Source organism: Leishmania braziliensis, chromosome 16 (assembly GCF_000002845.2).
Source record: "Leishmania braziliensis MHOM/BR/75/M2904 complete genome, chromosome 16".
NCBI classification, from domain to species: Eukaryota; Euglenozoa; class Kinetoplastea; order Trypanosomatida; family Trypanosomatidae; genus Leishmania; species Leishmania braziliensis.
The window spans coordinates 464,063-481,364 of NC_009308.2; the positions used below are offsets into that span (position 1 = coordinate 464,063).

Genomic DNA, 17,302 nt, shown 5'->3' on the forward strand with positions numbered 1-17,302 from the left:
CGTTTCAGCGGTGACGGTGCTCCTCCACCTCCACCTCCATCACTTTCCTCACCCCAGTAGTCGTTTATTCTGTGAAAACAAAAGGGCAGAGACAAGACTCACGACACAGATGCGCCCATACTTCCCTCTACCAACTCCATCCAGTCGATGGGTGGGGGGCGCCCCCACTCCCACCTGCCCCGCCACACCCTCTGCTTTAGTCCTCAGAGGTCACCTGTGGAGCGGAGCTTCCGTCTCCGCGGCAACGTGATACCTCGCGTGCTTTCCAAGAACGCTTTCATGTTCGTATGCAGGACGGGGCGAGGTGGGTGCAGAGAGCCCGGCGGTGGTGGCGGTGAGCCGGGCAACTTACTGGCGACTTCCGCTCTGCTTGACAGCGGCGGCGGTCTCACCGCCTCCGCTGGCTTGACGCCAGCGGCTTCCACTGCTGGGGCGCGCAGCGTGCCGTCAGACAGGAAGGGGGATGTAATGATGAGTGGTTCCTTGCCCAGGTACTTGGCCACGTCCGCGAAGGAGAATACGTGGCGCACCCGCGGCTGGCCGCGTGGATACTGCGCCAAGACATCCACTCCAAACGAATGCAAGATAGAAGCGGCGTGTAGGTAGCAGGCGCGCTCGGCATCTTTACGCTTGAGCGATGTGCCGACGGCGATGGCGTACACTGGCCCCACCAGCGGATTCGGCGGCGATGATACGGCCGAGGTATCGATCTTGTGCGACGTCTCTGATGGTAGCGACGAGACAGTGCTGGGGAGCGGCACCTGCAGGAAGCTGGTGCTGTGGAGACTTTTCTGCGTCCCGTAGCCGCTGATGACATTGTGTGGTAGTAAGTTCATGGAAAACTGGGTAGCCCACGCCTGGGTCTCGGTGATATTGTCTTCGACGGTGGTGGTTGCGGTCCGGGTCGTGGTGTTCACGTCCCCGCTGCCGCTGCCGCTGCTCATATCCGCACTCGTCACTGATGAAGTCTCGTTCTCCTGGCTGCTGTCGGTGGCAGGGGCGGGGTCACCCGCGCCGGACGCTGCTCCGGGGTATCGCGCGGCCTTTGACCCACCGTTCTTGCTTTGGCTTCGGTGCTGGTTGTTGCGGCTGCGCATCTCATTCTCCAGGAACGCCTTCAGGTAGTTCTGCACGGCTATGCGCACCTGATTCCCTACCTCGACGAGTACCTCCTCGCTGGCACCACCGAAGAGACAGTAGTCCTCCGGAATGCGCAGCTGCATGGCGTGTAGCGTGTCGGCGATGTTGGGCAGCAGACGAACGTGCGAACCCTCTACTGTGTACGTCGGCAGGCGCGGCACACCGCCGTCGCTTGTCACCGACGACTGCTCTGCCGAACCGAGCACAGGCGGTTGCGGCAGCCCAGAGAGGCCCTGGGGGACCTGTGTGCGCCTCAGTGGTCCTCTCCTGGCGGGCAAGGTGCGCTGCAGCACCATGCCGAGTGCGGCACGACGCTGCAGGTACCGTCGCTCCTGTTCCGGGTCGACGCAGAGGGGGACGCCGAGGGTGCACAGCGTGTCGAGTGCGTGCAAGGAGCACACCTGCACGGCCATCTCGCGAGTCTTGCCAATGCCGAGGCCACCCCGAATGCCGAACTGACGCGGCACCGGCAGGACCGTCGTTGCCTGGAAGGCCGTCTCCAAGTCGAAGAGCACAAAGAGGTGCGTGAAGCGGCTCCGCGCGACGCGGGTTTGCCACGCGCGCAGGAGCTCCTCCGCCTCCTCGAGCAGCTCCGCCGGCGGGTTGATCTCCACCTCGTCCTCGGTCTGCGTGTTCAAGTGCTGCATGGCCACAATGACATGTTCCGAGTCCGTCCAGCGGTGCCCCAGCTGGCGCCGCGCCTCCGGCCCCAGCCACGCCTCATCGGTCCCGATTTGGATCTTCAGCGGCCGCGGGAGCGCGTCGTGCGGGTTCGGTGGCGTGACACAGCCAGTGAGAGGGTTCACTGCCCACCGCCCGTAGCCAGCCACCGTCTCGGCGTGCCGTGCCTGCCGCTGCGGGTCAGCTGGAAAGAGTGGATGCCCCACCGCGTCCAGCAGCAGCTCCGCATGCATTGCGGCGAGGTGGATGGCCATCTGTTCCGTCTGGGCCTTTCCTTTTGCTGTAATAGTGAGGCCAATAAGCTGCAGCTCCGCCTCCACCATGCGCTGCGGACTTCCCGTTGACAGAGATGAAGGGCGCACCGTGAGATGCTCCTTGAACGTGGCGTTGTGCTGGGCATAGTAGTCCCTGATGCGCGCCTCGGCGCACGGGCCGTCGTACACAATGGGCAACACGAGCGCGTCCTGCGGCGTGGGGGAGCAGCGCATGCTGCGCTCATTCACGATCGACCACATTCCACTTTCGGTGGGGTCGAACATCTGCCGTAGCGTAGCGGCGGCCGTGGTGGCGGCACTACTGTCGTTGCTCGTGGGACTACACTTTGGGGGTGCACTGACATCCGCCTGTGTCACCTCCGCCCCTACCCACTGGCTCGTCCAGGGGTAGTAGACGCTGCTGGCGTACGTCCGCACTCGCTCGGCGTGCTCTTCATCTGTGTAGTGAAACACCAACCTTGCGTAGTCGTCAAGGGGGTCGTGACGGCGCAGTCCAATTCTGGTGGAGTCAAAGCCTGTCGCGATGTCGACGCAGGAGGGCGGCGAGACGCTCTCGCAGGCAGTGGCGGGGTTGGCTGGAGCCGAGGTGCTTTCTCCAACACTACTTTCTGCTGATGCCGACGGCAACGCTTCGCCAGCCAGAGGCGCTTCCTGAGGTGTTGCTGCTGCTGCTGCTGCTGTTTTTGCCGACGCTCCGCCTCGTTCAGCTCTCGACCGAGCCGACTGCGCAGGAGTCTCTACATTAGCAATAGCGGTTGCCGAGTCAACCGAGAAGGCCGGCTGTGTCGGCGCAGCGCTGGATGCGTTAGACGACGCGGATGTGCGACTGCGCAGTAGACGCAGCGGAGGTGGAACAGGTGTTCCAAGTGGCTTAATGGGGTCGTCGGGGTAGGGCGCGTAGCGCCCTTCCTCCCTTCGCACGGTGTCCGCGTGCTTTTGCTGGGCTGTCTTCAGCCGGAAGAGCTGCACGCCGAGTGCGTCGCACACCCGCTCGGCGTGCATGGCGGCAAGCACCTCTGCCTCCCTCGCATCCTCTGCAATGCCTTCAGCCACGCGCGAGCCATGAGGCTCCGGGAGCGGCAACCGACACGTCGCTGCGAAGAGTTTTGGCCCCGTCGCGCTTCCGGTGACCGCCGCTGCCTGGGCTGGGGTCATGACACGCACGTGAAACACCATCCCAGCATTATGGCCCATGCGACGCACAAAGTTGGCGATGCGTCCTCGCGCAAATGCGTCGGTTGTGTGAGCGTCGCAGTACTCTTGCTGCTGAACTGCGCCGGGCGGCACACCGGTTGCCATCGAGGTACCATCGCTGTCGTATTCGCGAGCATCCACAGCTGAAGTGGTAGGACGTTGTGCCGTGAAGAAGTTGGCCGCACTTACGTCACGCTGCTGCTGCTGCTGCTGATGGCGGTGGTGGCGCGGATACTGGGGCTCACCATGGCTTTTAGGCCTCGAAAAAGGAGTCTCACTGTGCACCTCTGCCTGACGCACCGTCGACGAGGAGAAGGCGTGCGCTGTGGCGGTCGCGGACGTCGTCGACGGGGATCCTTCAGCATTCATCACCTCAATTTCTATTGCTTCAAGTGAGATCACCTCTGGTTCTCTAGTGGAGACGGTGGCCGCTGTTTCTGCTGATGAATGTTGATTCCACGGCGAAGCCGAGGAGAAGCAGCAGCAGCACGTTCGGTAGTTGACAAGCAAGGCCTGACTTGAGACGTCCCTGGCAGACGCCGCGAAACAACGACTGCAGCTGATCTTCCGGATGTGCCGTACGGGGGGATCGCGCATTCCCCACCCTGTCGCGTTCCATGATTCCACAAGAGGAGGCCACCTATTGGGCTTTGGAGGTGAAGGCAGGGGGCGGCATAGGTAGCGCAAGCGGTGCGCCAGCGGCGCCCGTGCCTCCACGGTTGTCAGTGGTGAGTGACGCATGGCGGCGATGCGCTGTATGCTTGGCAGGAGGCGATGCGCATGTGTGGGGAGGGGGGAGGAGGAGAGGCGTTATGGGGGGGGGGAGGGGACGCCGCGACGCCGCTCACTTACTCGCGATACTGCTCTCCTGATCCCACGTCAGCAAGGATCTTCTTGGCCCTTTCCTTTGTGCCTGTGTGTCCCCGCATCCACTGATGCGTACAGGCCTTCGTTGTCCTACCACCGCCACCGCTGCTGCTGAAGTGGTCGCGTGGTGTGCCCGTTACCCGGATCGGGAGAGAGGAAGCAGAAAAGGAGCCAACGAGAGGCGATGAGGTGTGCGTGCGCACGTCTCTGTGTGGACTGAGTGTGAAGGAAACGTTTCGCCGAAGGAAGTGCCGACCTCGCCGTAGCTGACCGGGCGTAGAGGGACGGCAGTGGCAGTGGTGGTGGGGAGGGCAGCAGAGAACGAACACACAACCTGAAAGGGAGCAAAGGAGATGGTGATGGCGCTGAGGGGGATGTAGAACGGAAGAGGGGCATGGTGGTGCGCGACACCCGAGCATATGGGGCTACAACGAAATACCGTCGTTGGCCGGCGTCGATCAAGACACTGACGACGCCGGCCAACGACGGATGGGGAGGTGTGAGTAAGGCTAGAGTGGGTGGGTCGGTCGAGGTGTCCTGGAGAGGGGAGTGGACAGGAGGTTTCTACGCATACCTACATCCACCCACGCGTACTTGCCGTTCTCCGTCAGGCGTGCGATGGCACACAAATTCATCATCTTGATCGCCTCCTTTTCAGTTATTTTGCTGTGCTATGCTTACATCCACGATGTTATCTTCGCCCTGTTACGTGGAGTAAAAGCTGCCACACGCTTGCCTGCAGGATTGCACATCTCTGGCCGCTCTCTCTCTCTCTCTCTCTCGCCCTGTTCTTCGCCTTCTCGCAGTTGTTTCCACCGAATGCCGCGCTGAAACTCGGTGGCCACTCCCGACTCTCTCGCACATATCCAAGAACGCCCCCCCCCCCCCCCCCCGCACACACGCATCTGCACACACCACGTAACACCAGCAGACATTTCACTGCCACTACTCAAATGGCTCGTAGGCGTCATCGTAGGGGAAAGACAAAGGGGGGAGAAAACAAAAAGGGGGGCGGGTGGGGACGGACTCGGGGGGGGGACCTGAGGCTAAAACGGCCTCTGACGTTTAAGCACGTGCGCGCACGTAGGCGACTTCAGCAGTTAAGAAGAGCGCCGAAGAGAGCGACAGGAAAAGGGGAGGAGGGGAGAGCGATGAGGGAGAGGTGGGTGAAGAAGCCCGTCGAGGGAGAAAGAGAGACCTCGCGTGCCTGCGTAGGAGGCACCTGAGAGCAGTGGGCGTGACATTCCTCAACCCCCAACCTACAGACCGTAGCGGCAGGGTGACCAGCGAACCTATACGGTGTCATGAGCGCCGTTGTGCCTTGCTCTACAAGGAGGAAGAGAGAGAAACTGCGCCAAAGTGGCGCGCGCGGGGGGGGGGTAGTGAGTGGTTGAAGAACCACCCACCACCATTCACTGCGCGCATTCGTCTGACCCCCTCCCCCTTACTCACTCTTTCCTCTTGCCTGCAGATAATGCTGCCCTTCAGCTTTTCAGCGTGAAGTGCGTCGGTGCTTTTACGAAAGGTAAATAAACATCTTTGGATCGTTGGGGCTGCGCTTCACGTAATCGCGGTCGATGAGTCCCTCCAGCTGCGCCTTAATATCGCGTCGCGAGGGTACGAACTGACGCGAGAGGTGTTTTGCTACAGTCTGGAATAGGTCCTCGAAGAGCACGACACGGTGACTCTTGAGGATGTGCACAAGAGCCGCGTCGAGCAGTGCCCGACGTGTCGCTTGCACATGCCGAGCGACAACCGCATCTTCATCCGCAAAGGCTGTCACCGGCGCGGCTGCTCTAGACGAGGTTGTAGACGGCTCTGAGCGGGTGGCGAGTTCGGTGCTACCGTCGAATGCGCGAGGGCCGCCAGACGGCACGTCAGTGGGATGAGCCTTGGGTAGCGGCAAGCGTATTGTACGTAGTGTGTGGGTATAGGAAGGGTTCAGCGAAAAGGAGTCGTTCTCCATGATGAACGCTGTCGCTGCACCGGCGCCGCTGTTCGCTGGAATCCACCGCAGGAGGTTAAACGCCCGGTGCTGCGTCAGCAAGTGCAGGTGGGCCCGCAGAGCGTGAAAGGGCAGTCCGAGTATGCGAGCTAGCTGAACCCCCGTGAGCACGCCGGCTTGCGCCGCATCAGGCGCCTCCGCGTTGTAGGCGTCACTCACCACTAAGAGCAGCGTTGCCGAAAGCGTGCTCGCGACCACCCGCTTTGTGCCGGAGACGAACTCGGCGGTGAGGGTGGCGCTGCCAAGGCTAAAGACCCACAACAGAGCGCGTGAGGGGTGCTGCCGGGCATAGTGGTCCCGGAACGCTTCCATGCCGCGCTGCAGCGAGGTGTGCGCCTGCAGAGGAGGCATGGGGTAGGCCGGCCACTGAGCGGAGGCAATCAGCTGCACCCGTATCTTCGCAGGGAGCTCCAGGTAGGCCAATTTCTGCTCGAAGAGGTTTCGCGTACGCTCTGCCCCCTCGTAATCGCGCAGCATCGCCTCGAAGGCGTGTGTGGCCGTGACGCCGAGGTGCGACTGAAGGAAACTCACGAGCAGGCGCTCCACCTCCAAGTTCGGCGAGAACGACGCAGAAGATCTCTGGACGGCACGTCCGACGGCCAACGCCTGCTTTGCTTTTCCGCCCACGGCCGCCGATACCGTTCCTGGCGGAGCTCCTGACTGTGGTGCCACCGGACCACTTGAATAACTGAGCAACCGCCGCGCCAAGCACAGCCGGTAGTGCTCGAGAAACGTGTCCTTGTCCTCGAGCAGTGCCACAAGTTGTGCAACGAGGCGTAGACGCTTGTGAAGGTTACCACTCAACACTCGACTGCCCCGGCGCTCCTGCTGCAGGAGAGCGTCCACGTAGCGAGCAACCAACACCGATAGCTTTAACTGCTGCACCGCTTGTGGGTAGTTCGCCGCAAGCGCGATGAGCGGCATGGAGGCTTGTCGTGCGTCTCGACTGAGCAGCACATTCGGCAGATCCGCGCCGGCGCTCGATGCGAACTGGCTCAATGACCTGCCTAAGGCCCTTGGTGTTGCTGTTGCTGCAGCCGCCATAAGCGCCTCGTGGGCGCGCTGCTGAGACGCCTGCAGTGCTCCCTTTCGAGTCCAGCGAAAGGGACACATCAGCTCCTCTATCGCGTTGAACAAGGCACCGAGCACGGTCGCGTGGTTGTGGAAGACGCTCTCCACGAGGTCCGTGTAGCGCGCCATGAGTCCGACCAAGCCTGCCATGAACTCAATCCCGGGTGTTTGCGGGTGCGGCTGCGACGGCGCTGCTGATGCTGGGCGGCTCACAGCGCACAGGTATCGCTCAATGATGTCCGCTGCATCACGGATCAGCTTTGTAATGAGGATGGCGGCCATCAGCACAAAGCACTCGTCTTTGGTAACATCGGTGAAAAGGCGATAGAGAGACTCGAGTGCGACCAGCGCAGACGCCAAATCGCCCTCGGCCTCGCCAGAAATGGTCCAACTGGTTTCTACAGAGGCGGTGGTACCGGAGGACGGGGATGGCTGCTCAGCAAGTCCCTGGTAAGGTGCGGAGGCAGCGCTCGTCGCAGCTTCCTTGGGTGGGGCCCAGATGCTGTTGTCCATACTGCTCATCCCACGTGGCGTGGATCCCACAGCCACTGTAGATGGGTGTCTCTCTCCACGCCCCCTGCCTGCCCACGCCCCACGATCTTCTGTGAGGCGATTGCCGCTGCCGCGGTTGATGGCGGAGACGACCGTGCTGTGGCTGTTGCCGCTCGCCGCGGTCGTCCACTGTACCCCGCACCAATCCCCCCCACCACTGCCGCTGTGTCTTCCGTCGTCCTTCTTTTCCTCCTCTCCGGATAAAAATGAAAATGATATCGGCGACGTCTCCTCGTGCATCTCATCAGCTTCAAAGAGGGGAGAGCGGGTTGTGCGTTGATGCGGGAAGGGTGAGCTGCGGCTCTGATGGCTACCACGCAACCCAGTCGATATCAGCGACTCCAGGTGCTCGCTGCCGCCCACCTGCGCTGCGGCACCGCTAGACCACGCCGTGGCGGCCGACATCTGCGGGGCCAAGCAAAGGCCCGCCGCCTCCACGTTCGCGCTCCATGCGTCTAGCAGCGCACGCAACCCAAAGCGGGCATCCAGCAGAATGCTGCGGTGAGGCTCCACAACGAGCACCTCGTTCAGTGCAGACCGCAGCGAGGCGTGCAGGAAGGGCAACTGAACCCGCCGCCACACATGCCTCTCCAGCTCCTTCACACTAACTGCCCAAGCCACGTAGCCGCGCCGGCCTTGCTCACTGCGGCGGTGCGCGTCACGTCTGTAGCGGTAGAAGGCGTAGATACCGGCGACGTACTCGTTGGCTACATCCTCCATTACGATGGTTGTCAACGGCTTCGCAATCTCCTTGATGATAGTGCCGAGACGCGGCCGGCGGTCAGCGGGCATGCCTTCCCACTGTTTTAGTGCCTGTGTGGTCAGGTGATGGGCGGCCGTATGGCCTTCGAGGCGATCACGTAGCTCAACCGTGCCGCGGAGGTCCACTACCACGGCAGGCGCAGCGATGTAGTAGCTCTTCACCGCACCCTCCTGCTGCTGATCGCTTCGGCCATCCGCTTCATCCCTAGCCGGCAGACCACCGCTGTCACCATCACGGCCCCCTTTCGACCGCAGCATGTCTTTGTTGTCAGCACCGACGCCACGGTTGCTTTCAAAGGGGGCGGGTTGTCCTGCCGCGGACGAGGCCGCTGATGCCAGACTCGGTCGCAGGTCCGCTGGGGTGGAAGTGGCTCGCTGGGCGCGGCCGCTGTTGCTGCCGCCTTTTGCGCCATCGCCGAGGCGTCCACTCGTGAATAGAGAGAGCAAACGACGTCGTCTGCTGACGTGTGAATGCGCGCCAGATCTCTCTCCTCCAGCGACTACCGGAGAAGGAGTTGCAGCGGTGCTGGCGCTGTTGCGCGTGTCGAGCAGGCCCACATTGGGAGTGCTGGCGGCACTGCTCGGTGTGCTGAAGTTGTGGCCGCTAACAGCGCTTCGAGCACGGCTGCCGGAGTGACTCCTCTCGGACGTCTCCGCCACCCCCGAAGTGGCGATCGTGAGTGGGTCCACCACTGATGACACACCTTCAGCAAAAGGGGCCACGAGGCTTGGGGGGGTGTTCATGATGTTGGGGCTTCTCGCTGCGGACGTCGTTGCTGCGCCGACTGCCGCTGCCGTACCCCCGCCTCCGCCGCTGACACTAGGCCCCGTCTGCTGCTGCTGTTCCTGCTGAGCCACCATGGAGGACGAGGTAGACTGCACGAGGAGGAGCAGCTCTGTAATGACACGGTACGTCTCTTGAATAAGCCCTAGCTGCTCCCATGCAACCTGGTCCGTTGTCTCGAACACCTCGCGCACGTACTGCATGAGGTAGCGCAGCTCCATCAGCAGCAGTGGCCGAAGGGGCTCGTAGACGACCACGTAGAACACTTTAAAGCACATGAGCGTGATCGTGTCCATGCCAAAGCGGCGGGTGTAGTACTGGTCTAGGTAGCGGAAGCACGAGAGTACGACGCTGCGGAAGACCAGAAACGTTCGCCACTCTTGTAGGAATGTGTAGCAGAGACTAAAGCGGCGTTCGTTTGGGTGGGCGGGGTCGGCGGCGTGTGCAGCGGGTGTTGCCGTCGTCGCTGTGGCAGAGAAGACGAGGGCGGTGGGCGAGGCTGCCGCTTCGTTCGTGGTCACGCTGGCCGCAGATGGGGCAAGGGTTACGGCAGTGTCCCTCACTGGGGAGGAAGGGGTGTTGCTGGCTATGATGGGTGTCATCACAGACGGGTCTGGGGAGAGAGATGGGGAAAGCGTGTGGTCGTCTGGCGTCAGAGTTGACGTGAGAGACGAGATGGCGTTCGTCGGTAGCTCCGCCATGCCACCCTCGCGCACAGCTGCGGCACTCGTGTCTTCGCCCGAGTGTGTGCTGGTGCGGATGCGGCCTAGAGGACCGATGTGCTCGGAAGAGAGGTAAGAGTTCATGGTGTGTAGTGATTCGTCCTCGTCGTCGTCAGCGCCTGTGCGCAGCCCGGGGCTCCCCTCTTCGGTGTCGTTGAAGGACGCAAGAGCGGCTGCAGAGCTGCTGTCGCTGCTACTTCCCCTGGGCTGAAGTCGCCGAGGTGAGTGCCGCGATGCGGGAGAGATGGTGTTTACCTCCGACAGCACTTCCTCTTCGGCGTCAACGAGTACTCGCCCCGTCTTTGATGCGACGCGGGCGTGGTGGTGAGAGAAGGTGCCGTGCGGGCCTGACGTCGGTGCAGCACCCCAGCGAGCGCTGCTGCCTTGTTGCCCAAACCAACTGGTGCCACGGCCGACAACGCTGCTGCTCGTGATTGCGCCACCGTCTACCGGGGCTGGTGTCGCGGGTGCTCTTGGCGACTGCGGAGACCATCCTGCACCGCCCTTCTCCTTGCTGATCTTACTGCCTTCGCCGCCGACTGGGGTCGTTCTCGCCGCTGTGGTTGTCTCGGTTGGGTACGACGAGGGGTAGAGCAGGCGCCTCACAAACGCGAAGGAGCCGTTGGTGTTACCGTGCCCGCTGGAGGACCTCCTGTAGGAGGAGCTGCGGTTCGTTTCTTTTGAAGATGCCCTGTGCACCGGCTCACTGGTGGCAGCAGCAGTGGCGATGTTCTTAAAACGACTCCAGCCGCTGCTGCTGCCACCAGTGGCGCCGCTTTCCGTCGGGGCGCTGCGGCTACTTTGATCCTGCTGGGCGCTTCCACTTCCGTGCGTGCCTCTGTAGTCCTCCGTGCCTGTAAGAAACTGCACACGGCTGTGGTCCACATTCTGCAGGATGGGGAAGAGGACGTGGGACTCAAGGAGGTGCAGCAGGAGGAGCGCGAGGCGTGCGTAGAGCTCACGCGACTTGGTAGGGTCGCCGCTGCAGGCGTTGTAAATGACTGTGTACCAGCTCATTCGGTGTTTCGGGCACCGCAAGGACCGCAGCGAGTTCTCGTCACCCGTCTGCAGGGTCGTGTAGACCGCGAAGAGGTAGCGGTCAATGTTGCTCCACAGCGACTCGAGCTGCATCGGCATCTCCAGTTCGGCGGTAGACGCGGTGGCGGGCGAGGAGGATGAGGTGCTAGGAGATCTAGTCGAGAGGTGGTGAGACGGGAAGGCGGTGATGTGTCGGCTGAGGCTTCGCGGCATCCCGGTCGTGAGGGATTCATTTCCGAGGACGCTGGTGTTGTTCTTGTCGTTGGCACTATGCGCCCTGCGCGCGCTGATCACGCTGGAGGGGCTACCGGTAGTGCGAGGGTGCGTCTGGTCGCGTATGCTCCGCGACAGCAGCAGTGAGACTGACGTGCCGCCAACGTTTTGTGTGATCTCGGGTTGCTGCTGCCGCGCCCTACTCGAATAACGTGCCCAGTGAGCTGCCTGAAGCGACTGCGCCCCTTCGAGGGCAGCGCCGCTGCTGGAGATCGTGTAGTTTCCTTGTCGTTGATTGTGTGCAGCATCCTCGTGCTTCTGATGATGGCCTTCCTGTGTCTGCCGCTGCGGCTCGGCAGAAGTGCGTCTTCGCGCCGTGGAGTTGTGCATCGAATGGAGTGCCTGGGGAGGAAAGGAGTAGAGCCCAAGGGGAGACCAGCAGAGGGGAAAGAGGGTGAGACAGGTGCTCCTTCTCCAGCTGCACACGAGCGTGTGTGAGATCGAGGCAACTGGCGCACGCAGCTGTCTCTTTCACAAGGGCCAAAATATATGATGTCCGCGTAGATACCGTACGCGTGTCGGTCGAGGTGCCGATGCAGGCGTCTGCGTAGATCAGTGCCGCGTGCTCATGAAGATGAATAAAAAAAGAGCGGGGGGTGGGGAAAGGTGAGGTGCATTTATGGGGGGGGGGGCGAGTGTCCCTCTACCGCTGAGTGCACTTTCAGCTGTGTCACACACACGCGCGCGTGCTTTATAGACCGGAGGCACCCGGGTGATGGCCCAAGAGGAACGCAGCTTCGAGAGAGAGACACACGAGAGAAAAACCAGACGAACACTCTGAGCACGTACAATGAGAAGAGAGGAGGAAAAAAATAGTTGGAGGAAAAGAAAGAAGGAGGGGGGGGCGATGTGGTGGGGTGGGGGTAATGTGTCTCGCCTGCCAGTTTTGATTGTAGGCCTGCAGCTATATGTACGTATACATATATGTGTGTGCGTGCGTGCACATATATGTATGCGCGAGGGACACCAGCGAATGGGGCGAGGTGGGGAAGGATGTGCTATGGTCGACGGTGATGCGGCTTGTGCATAGGAGAGGTTGGGGAGGGAGGGAGGGAGTGGTGGTGGTGGTGGTGGGGGGGTATACGTGGTCACATGTTAGGTGACGAAAACACCGGACGTCTGCGTCTGTGTGTCATGCACATGCTCGTGTCTCGGTAAGAGCTCTCGCGCTCTCTCCGCATCCGTATGTCTCTGTGGTCTCTCTCTCTCTGTGTGTGCGTGTGGGTGAGACGCAGTCCGAGCACAGACGGAGGGAAGAGGTTCAGTGCACCCCTCCCCCCCCCCCCCGAGTCTAAGACGAAGCGCTGTCGAAAGGGCTGGAGGGGGGGAGGGGGAGGGTGCGGGCGTGTACGTCTATGCGCAGAGTTGGGTAGAGTAAGGTGTAGGGGCTGCGCTGCTTCTTGCAATTTTGTCGTTCGACGTTTTCTAGTCCCTATCGCTGGGCTCTCTCCACATCTGACCAACGAAGACGGGGAAAGAAGAAGGCGCTGCGGCGTGTTATGCGTCGGCGGAGTGGGTGGGTCAGCGCTTCTCACGCAGACAGGTGGAGAAGGGGGGGGGAGGGAGAGGGCGTAGGTATGGCAGCAAACTTACGCGTAACAAGTTGGTCGCTTCGAGAACCGGCGAGAGAAGCGAGAGGAAATAAGCGCATGCCATAGCAGCAGCCAAACAGCTCAGGAAGAGAACCGAGGGGAGACCCAGGAGAAGTTGAGTGAGGGGGAGGGGACGAAGGTGATTGATGGTGGTGGTGGGGGATGCGCAATGGCGTGATCCTCCACGCGTCCCTGGCTCAAGTTATGCGCAGAGGGCATACAGTGGGCCCGAGCATATGCCTCACTCAACGCTTGCCCCCTCCCCCTCCCCCCCATACTCCGCTGCCGCCGGCCATCTCGCCGTTAAGAGAGGCGCCTCAGCAAAAGAGGACAGGAGGAGGGGAGGGGAGGAGGAGGGCGACGCTGAAACGTCATTGGATGCGGGTGAGGGAGACCCAACACACACGGAGAGAGAATGAGAGCTTCGTCGCCGGTGCTTACCAGCAGCACACACCCACCCCGCCAGACCCTGGCATAGCCCTCCTTGGGAGCCCCACCCCGCCCTTATATTTTTAGTGTCGCCGCCTTTTCCGTTCGCTACACACGTGTTTGTGGGCGATCACTGCCGATGGGGAGCTTACCGCTTACCAAACTGAGGTCGCAGCGCAGCACACCAGCCGGTCGCACGGCCGCTGCCGCTGTCCTCCGCCATTTGCACAATCACCGACGTCGTTGCAGTTCACGAATACCCGCACGACACCACCCGCAACCCTCCCAATACCCAGCGCACACGAGGAGCGCTAGCACACCTCACTTTCTCCCGCTTGCGCCACGATTCTTATCCCCACTGCTACTGTTGCTGCGACCACCACGACTGCCGCTGGTCGCGCCGGACGGGCTGGCAGGACGAGAGCCCTTTCCACGTCCAGCCTCGCTGCCGCCGCCCTTCAAGTTACCCAGCAGGTCCTTGACACGTGCCGATGAGGATGCCGCCGTCGCCATGGTGCTGCCGCTGCTCGACGATGAAGCAAAGGGTTGGCCCTTCTCGCCGCGCGCGCCAGCGGCAGCGCGGTGGCCTACGATGCTGGTAAGGTTGAACTCACCGCTGCCTCTGCGGCTGCCAGAGCCGGACTGCCTGGCGCGCCCACTTCCTTGCTGGGGAGGTCGGCGGCCTTGCGCGCTGGCTGACCCACGACCGCCACTGCCCAGCGTGGCCTCCTCGCCGCTACGGCCTTCCAGTACGTTGCGCCAGTAGCGCTCCGCGTTGCGGCGGAAGTCCTGCTCGATGGTCGTCGACGCCTCGCTCTCCAAGGCACGGGCAAGCCCAAGGTTGGCGATCTGCGCCTCGGCTTGGGCGGACGGCATTGTGGCGCTGTACTCCTTTAGGAGACTCTCGTAGAAGCTCAGCATCGGCGCGACCCGGTAGAAAAAGCGGTTGAAACTATCTACCAGCAGCGCGTGCGGCTGTCCTCCACCGCTGCTGCGGCGCTGATCGCTACCAGCGCTCTCTTTCAACAGGTGGCTCAGCTTCGGGTTACTGGAGATGCTATTGAAGAGGGCAGAGGTGCGCAGCGCGTTGAGCAGCCCTTGGTCATTCTCTCTTGTCACGTAGACAACCTCCTTGTTGCGATGCGTCATGTAAGTGAGCGACTTACAGTTCGCCGCAATGAAGCCAGAAGTGGGGACGCAGGTTGGACCGGCAAGGATGCCGTACCGACGGAAGCGCTCTGCCGTCTCGATAGACTCGATGAGGGTACTCTCGTACTGGAATGGCCCCATCTCTGGCGGCAGCAAACGCACCTGCGTGTACTGGCCCGTTCCCTCCGTGCCATCCGCGCGGCGCGTGCTGTCCACCTCGAAGTACTCCACAGCGCTTGTCACCCGCTCCGGATGTGCTGAAATGTTCCCCAGGAACTTTACAAAGGCCTCAATGGCGACCGTGATGTTGGGCACAAACTTGCCCAACGTGTAGTCGGTGTAAATCTGCTCCGCTTTCTGGGAGTCGTTTGAGCACACGGGCAGGAAGGCATTCAGGAACTCTTGCCGTAGCGTGGGGTTCGCCTTGTTCTGCTGCACGGCGTAGAGGACATCGGCAGCGACGCCGTCCTGACTCCACGCCAGCTCCTCTAACACCTTCGCTACCATCTTCTCGCCGTCACCGCTGCCGCTGCTGCCAGCACTGGAGCTCTGCCGCGTTCGCTCAATCATCTGCTGTACCGAACGGATACCGGCGCCGCGGGAAGCACCGGAGCGGGCGTTGCTGGCACCGCTATTGCTGACCGCGGCGGAGCCATTCGACTGCGGGCCACTCCAGCTGAAGATGAGTGACACCGGCACCGCAAAGTCGCCACCACCCAACAGCTCCTTCTCCGGGCACTGGGCGAGGCCGCGTACCACCATCGAGATGTTGTCCGCCGAGACGCGCATCTTCGACAGCAGCTTCGCCAGCTCCCCTACGAGCACCAGCGTCAGCATTTTGGCGCTCTCCCGCTCAAGGCTGCGGTTATTCTTCACGGTGCGTTCCAAAATAATTGAGCTCGGAATGCCGCGGCCGACGATGCGGGCCAGGCCTACTTGAAAACGCTGTAGCACATCCTGCTGAACGTACGCGGCGTAGGTGCTGTCGGTGTCGCTGCCCGTCGGCGAGGCGCCGTCACTGCCGCTGCTCATACCAGCGCGCTGCACGAGGCCCACAATGTATGGCTCATCGCTGTCACCGCGATGGAACTCACTAGCGTGCTCCAGGGCAAAGGCCTTGCGGTCGACATCCACCCAGATATTCCCGGCACTGCTGCTGCCGTTGCTGTCGGCAGCAGACGCAGCAGCGTACGGCACCGCGAGACGCGGCACGTGAGGCGGCAGTCCACAATTGAAGGCATCGAGCTCCTCTTTCAAGTATCGCTGCAGCACCTTGCACAGTAGCAGTGACGGCGATCGTCCCTTCGTGCGCCACTCCTGAACGGAGAGTAGAAGGTGGCGTACGTTGGCGTCAGACTCACCACACTGTTGCGATGCCCAGGCTTGGATGTCCTGGTTGCCCAGCTTCTCGTGGAAGAGTCGCACAAGTGCGTTGCCGAGGCCGAGCGCCTTCGCGCGCTGCTGCTCTTCCTCGAGCGTGTTGAAGTGAGTCGTGTCGTGCTGTGGGGAGTGCCCATGCGGGCCCAGTCCGAACCCCTTCGCGTAGTCCGCTGCAATCTCGCTAATGCGCTCCCCCATGCCGTAGGTCGTTCCAAAGGGCGGTCGCCTGCCACCGAATGGCAGTCGTGCGCTTTCAATGATGCGGCGCTCACTACTGTCGAGGAAGGCCATCTGCTCACGGTTGTGTTCCTCCCAGCCGAACTCCAGTGGTGTCCACCATGATTCATTGAGGCGCAGCGACTGCGTCTCCGTCGGAGACTTGACAAAGTTGCCGGGTCGCCGGCCGCTGATGTCGCGTAGCGCCTGCTCAATCGCGTCCACCGCGGCGTCGGTGATCTCCTCCGCCTCGCCCCAGCCCTTCTCTAGCTCATCCCGGTCCACTGTCGGCAGTCCACAGACGCGCTGATGCTCCCATTTGCCCATAAACCTCACTGACCGCTCGTGCCGCTCCGGAATGACGGAGAACGCCTGTGGGTTGTGGAAGTACTGCCGCGCCAGCAGCCGATCCTTGTACTCCTTTGTCTGAAAGTCGTCTTGCGTTGTGTGCTGCGCGTACCCGTGTTTCTTTACCTTTGGTGTATACTTGCCTTGGATGAGAGATGCCCACTGTTCCCGCTTGAACGGCGCCTGCTCCAGCGCCTTGAGGCGCTCATCGACCGAGTCGTTACGAAATGGCGTGCGCCACGACGGTGGTTCCCGCAGCAGCGCTGGTGCCCCATCTGCATCCGCCAGGGTCTGCAGCTTGTACAGCTGCTTCACCGTCTCCGGGCTGCCGAGCGGGACAGCGACGCTTCGGTCGAGTTCAGAGCTGCCTCCGGGCTGCAGGTGCCACTGTACGTACAGCTCTCCCCCCCGCACGCCGACGACCTGCCCGAGGTGCTCCTCCGGCAGCGTACGCTGAGCATCCAGTACCGTGACGACCGCGCGCCTCCGCATCTGCTCCACCTTGGCGTAGCTGAGCAGTAGTTGCAGGCAGTCTGTACCGAGGTTCAGTAGTCCCTTGCTCGTCTGCGATGCCGCGTCGTGGTACATGGCGTACAGACACCACTCCCTCTCGGCACCGCTCTTGTCGACACCGACGACCACCACGTCGAACGCCGCCGCGCCCTCCGGCTCCCTTGGGGTGAGACGCAGCACCTCGCCCGACTCGAATCCACCAAAGACACCGCACGCCTCCGGAGTGGTGTCGAGCAGCACAGAGGCGTTGCACGCCGGGTCCGTGTACGGCACTGCCGCGGGATTGACGTACGTCCGACTCCGCACGAGCA

The 17,302-nt window shown here is 62.1% G+C and overlaps 3 protein-coding genes across 3 annotated transcripts; all 3 read right to left on the bottom strand.

Annotated features, from left to right (window-relative positions):
* Positions 1-203: 203 nt before the first annotated feature.
* On the bottom strand, positions 204-4,031 carry LBRM_16_1250 (conserved hypothetical protein; the record flags this gene model as incomplete). Its single annotated transcript, XM_001563677.2, has 1 exon — positions 204-4,031. One exon carries the CDS (start codon positions 4,029-4,031, stop codon positions 204-206), a length of 3,828 nt encoding a protein of 1,275 aa, XP_001563727.1.
* Positions 4,032-5,673: 1,642 nt separating this feature from the next.
* LBRM_16_1260 (conserved hypothetical protein) lies at positions 5,674-11,694 on the bottom strand (the record flags this gene model as incomplete). Its single annotated transcript, XM_001563678.2, has 1 exon — positions 5,674-11,694. One exon carries the CDS (start codon positions 11,692-11,694, stop codon positions 5,674-5,676), a length of 6,021 nt encoding a protein of 2,006 aa, XP_001563728.2.
* Positions 11,695-13,706: 2,012 nt separating this feature from the next.
* On the bottom strand, positions 13,707-17,066 carry LBRM_16_1270 (conserved hypothetical protein; the record flags this gene model as incomplete). The annotated part of the gene is made up of 1 exon (XM_001563679.1): positions 13,707-17,066. The coding sequence occupies one exon, from the start codon at positions 17,064-17,066 to the stop codon at positions 13,707-13,709; it is 3,360 nt and encodes a 1,119-aa protein (XP_001563729.1).
* Positions 17,067-17,302: the final 236 nt, after the last annotated feature.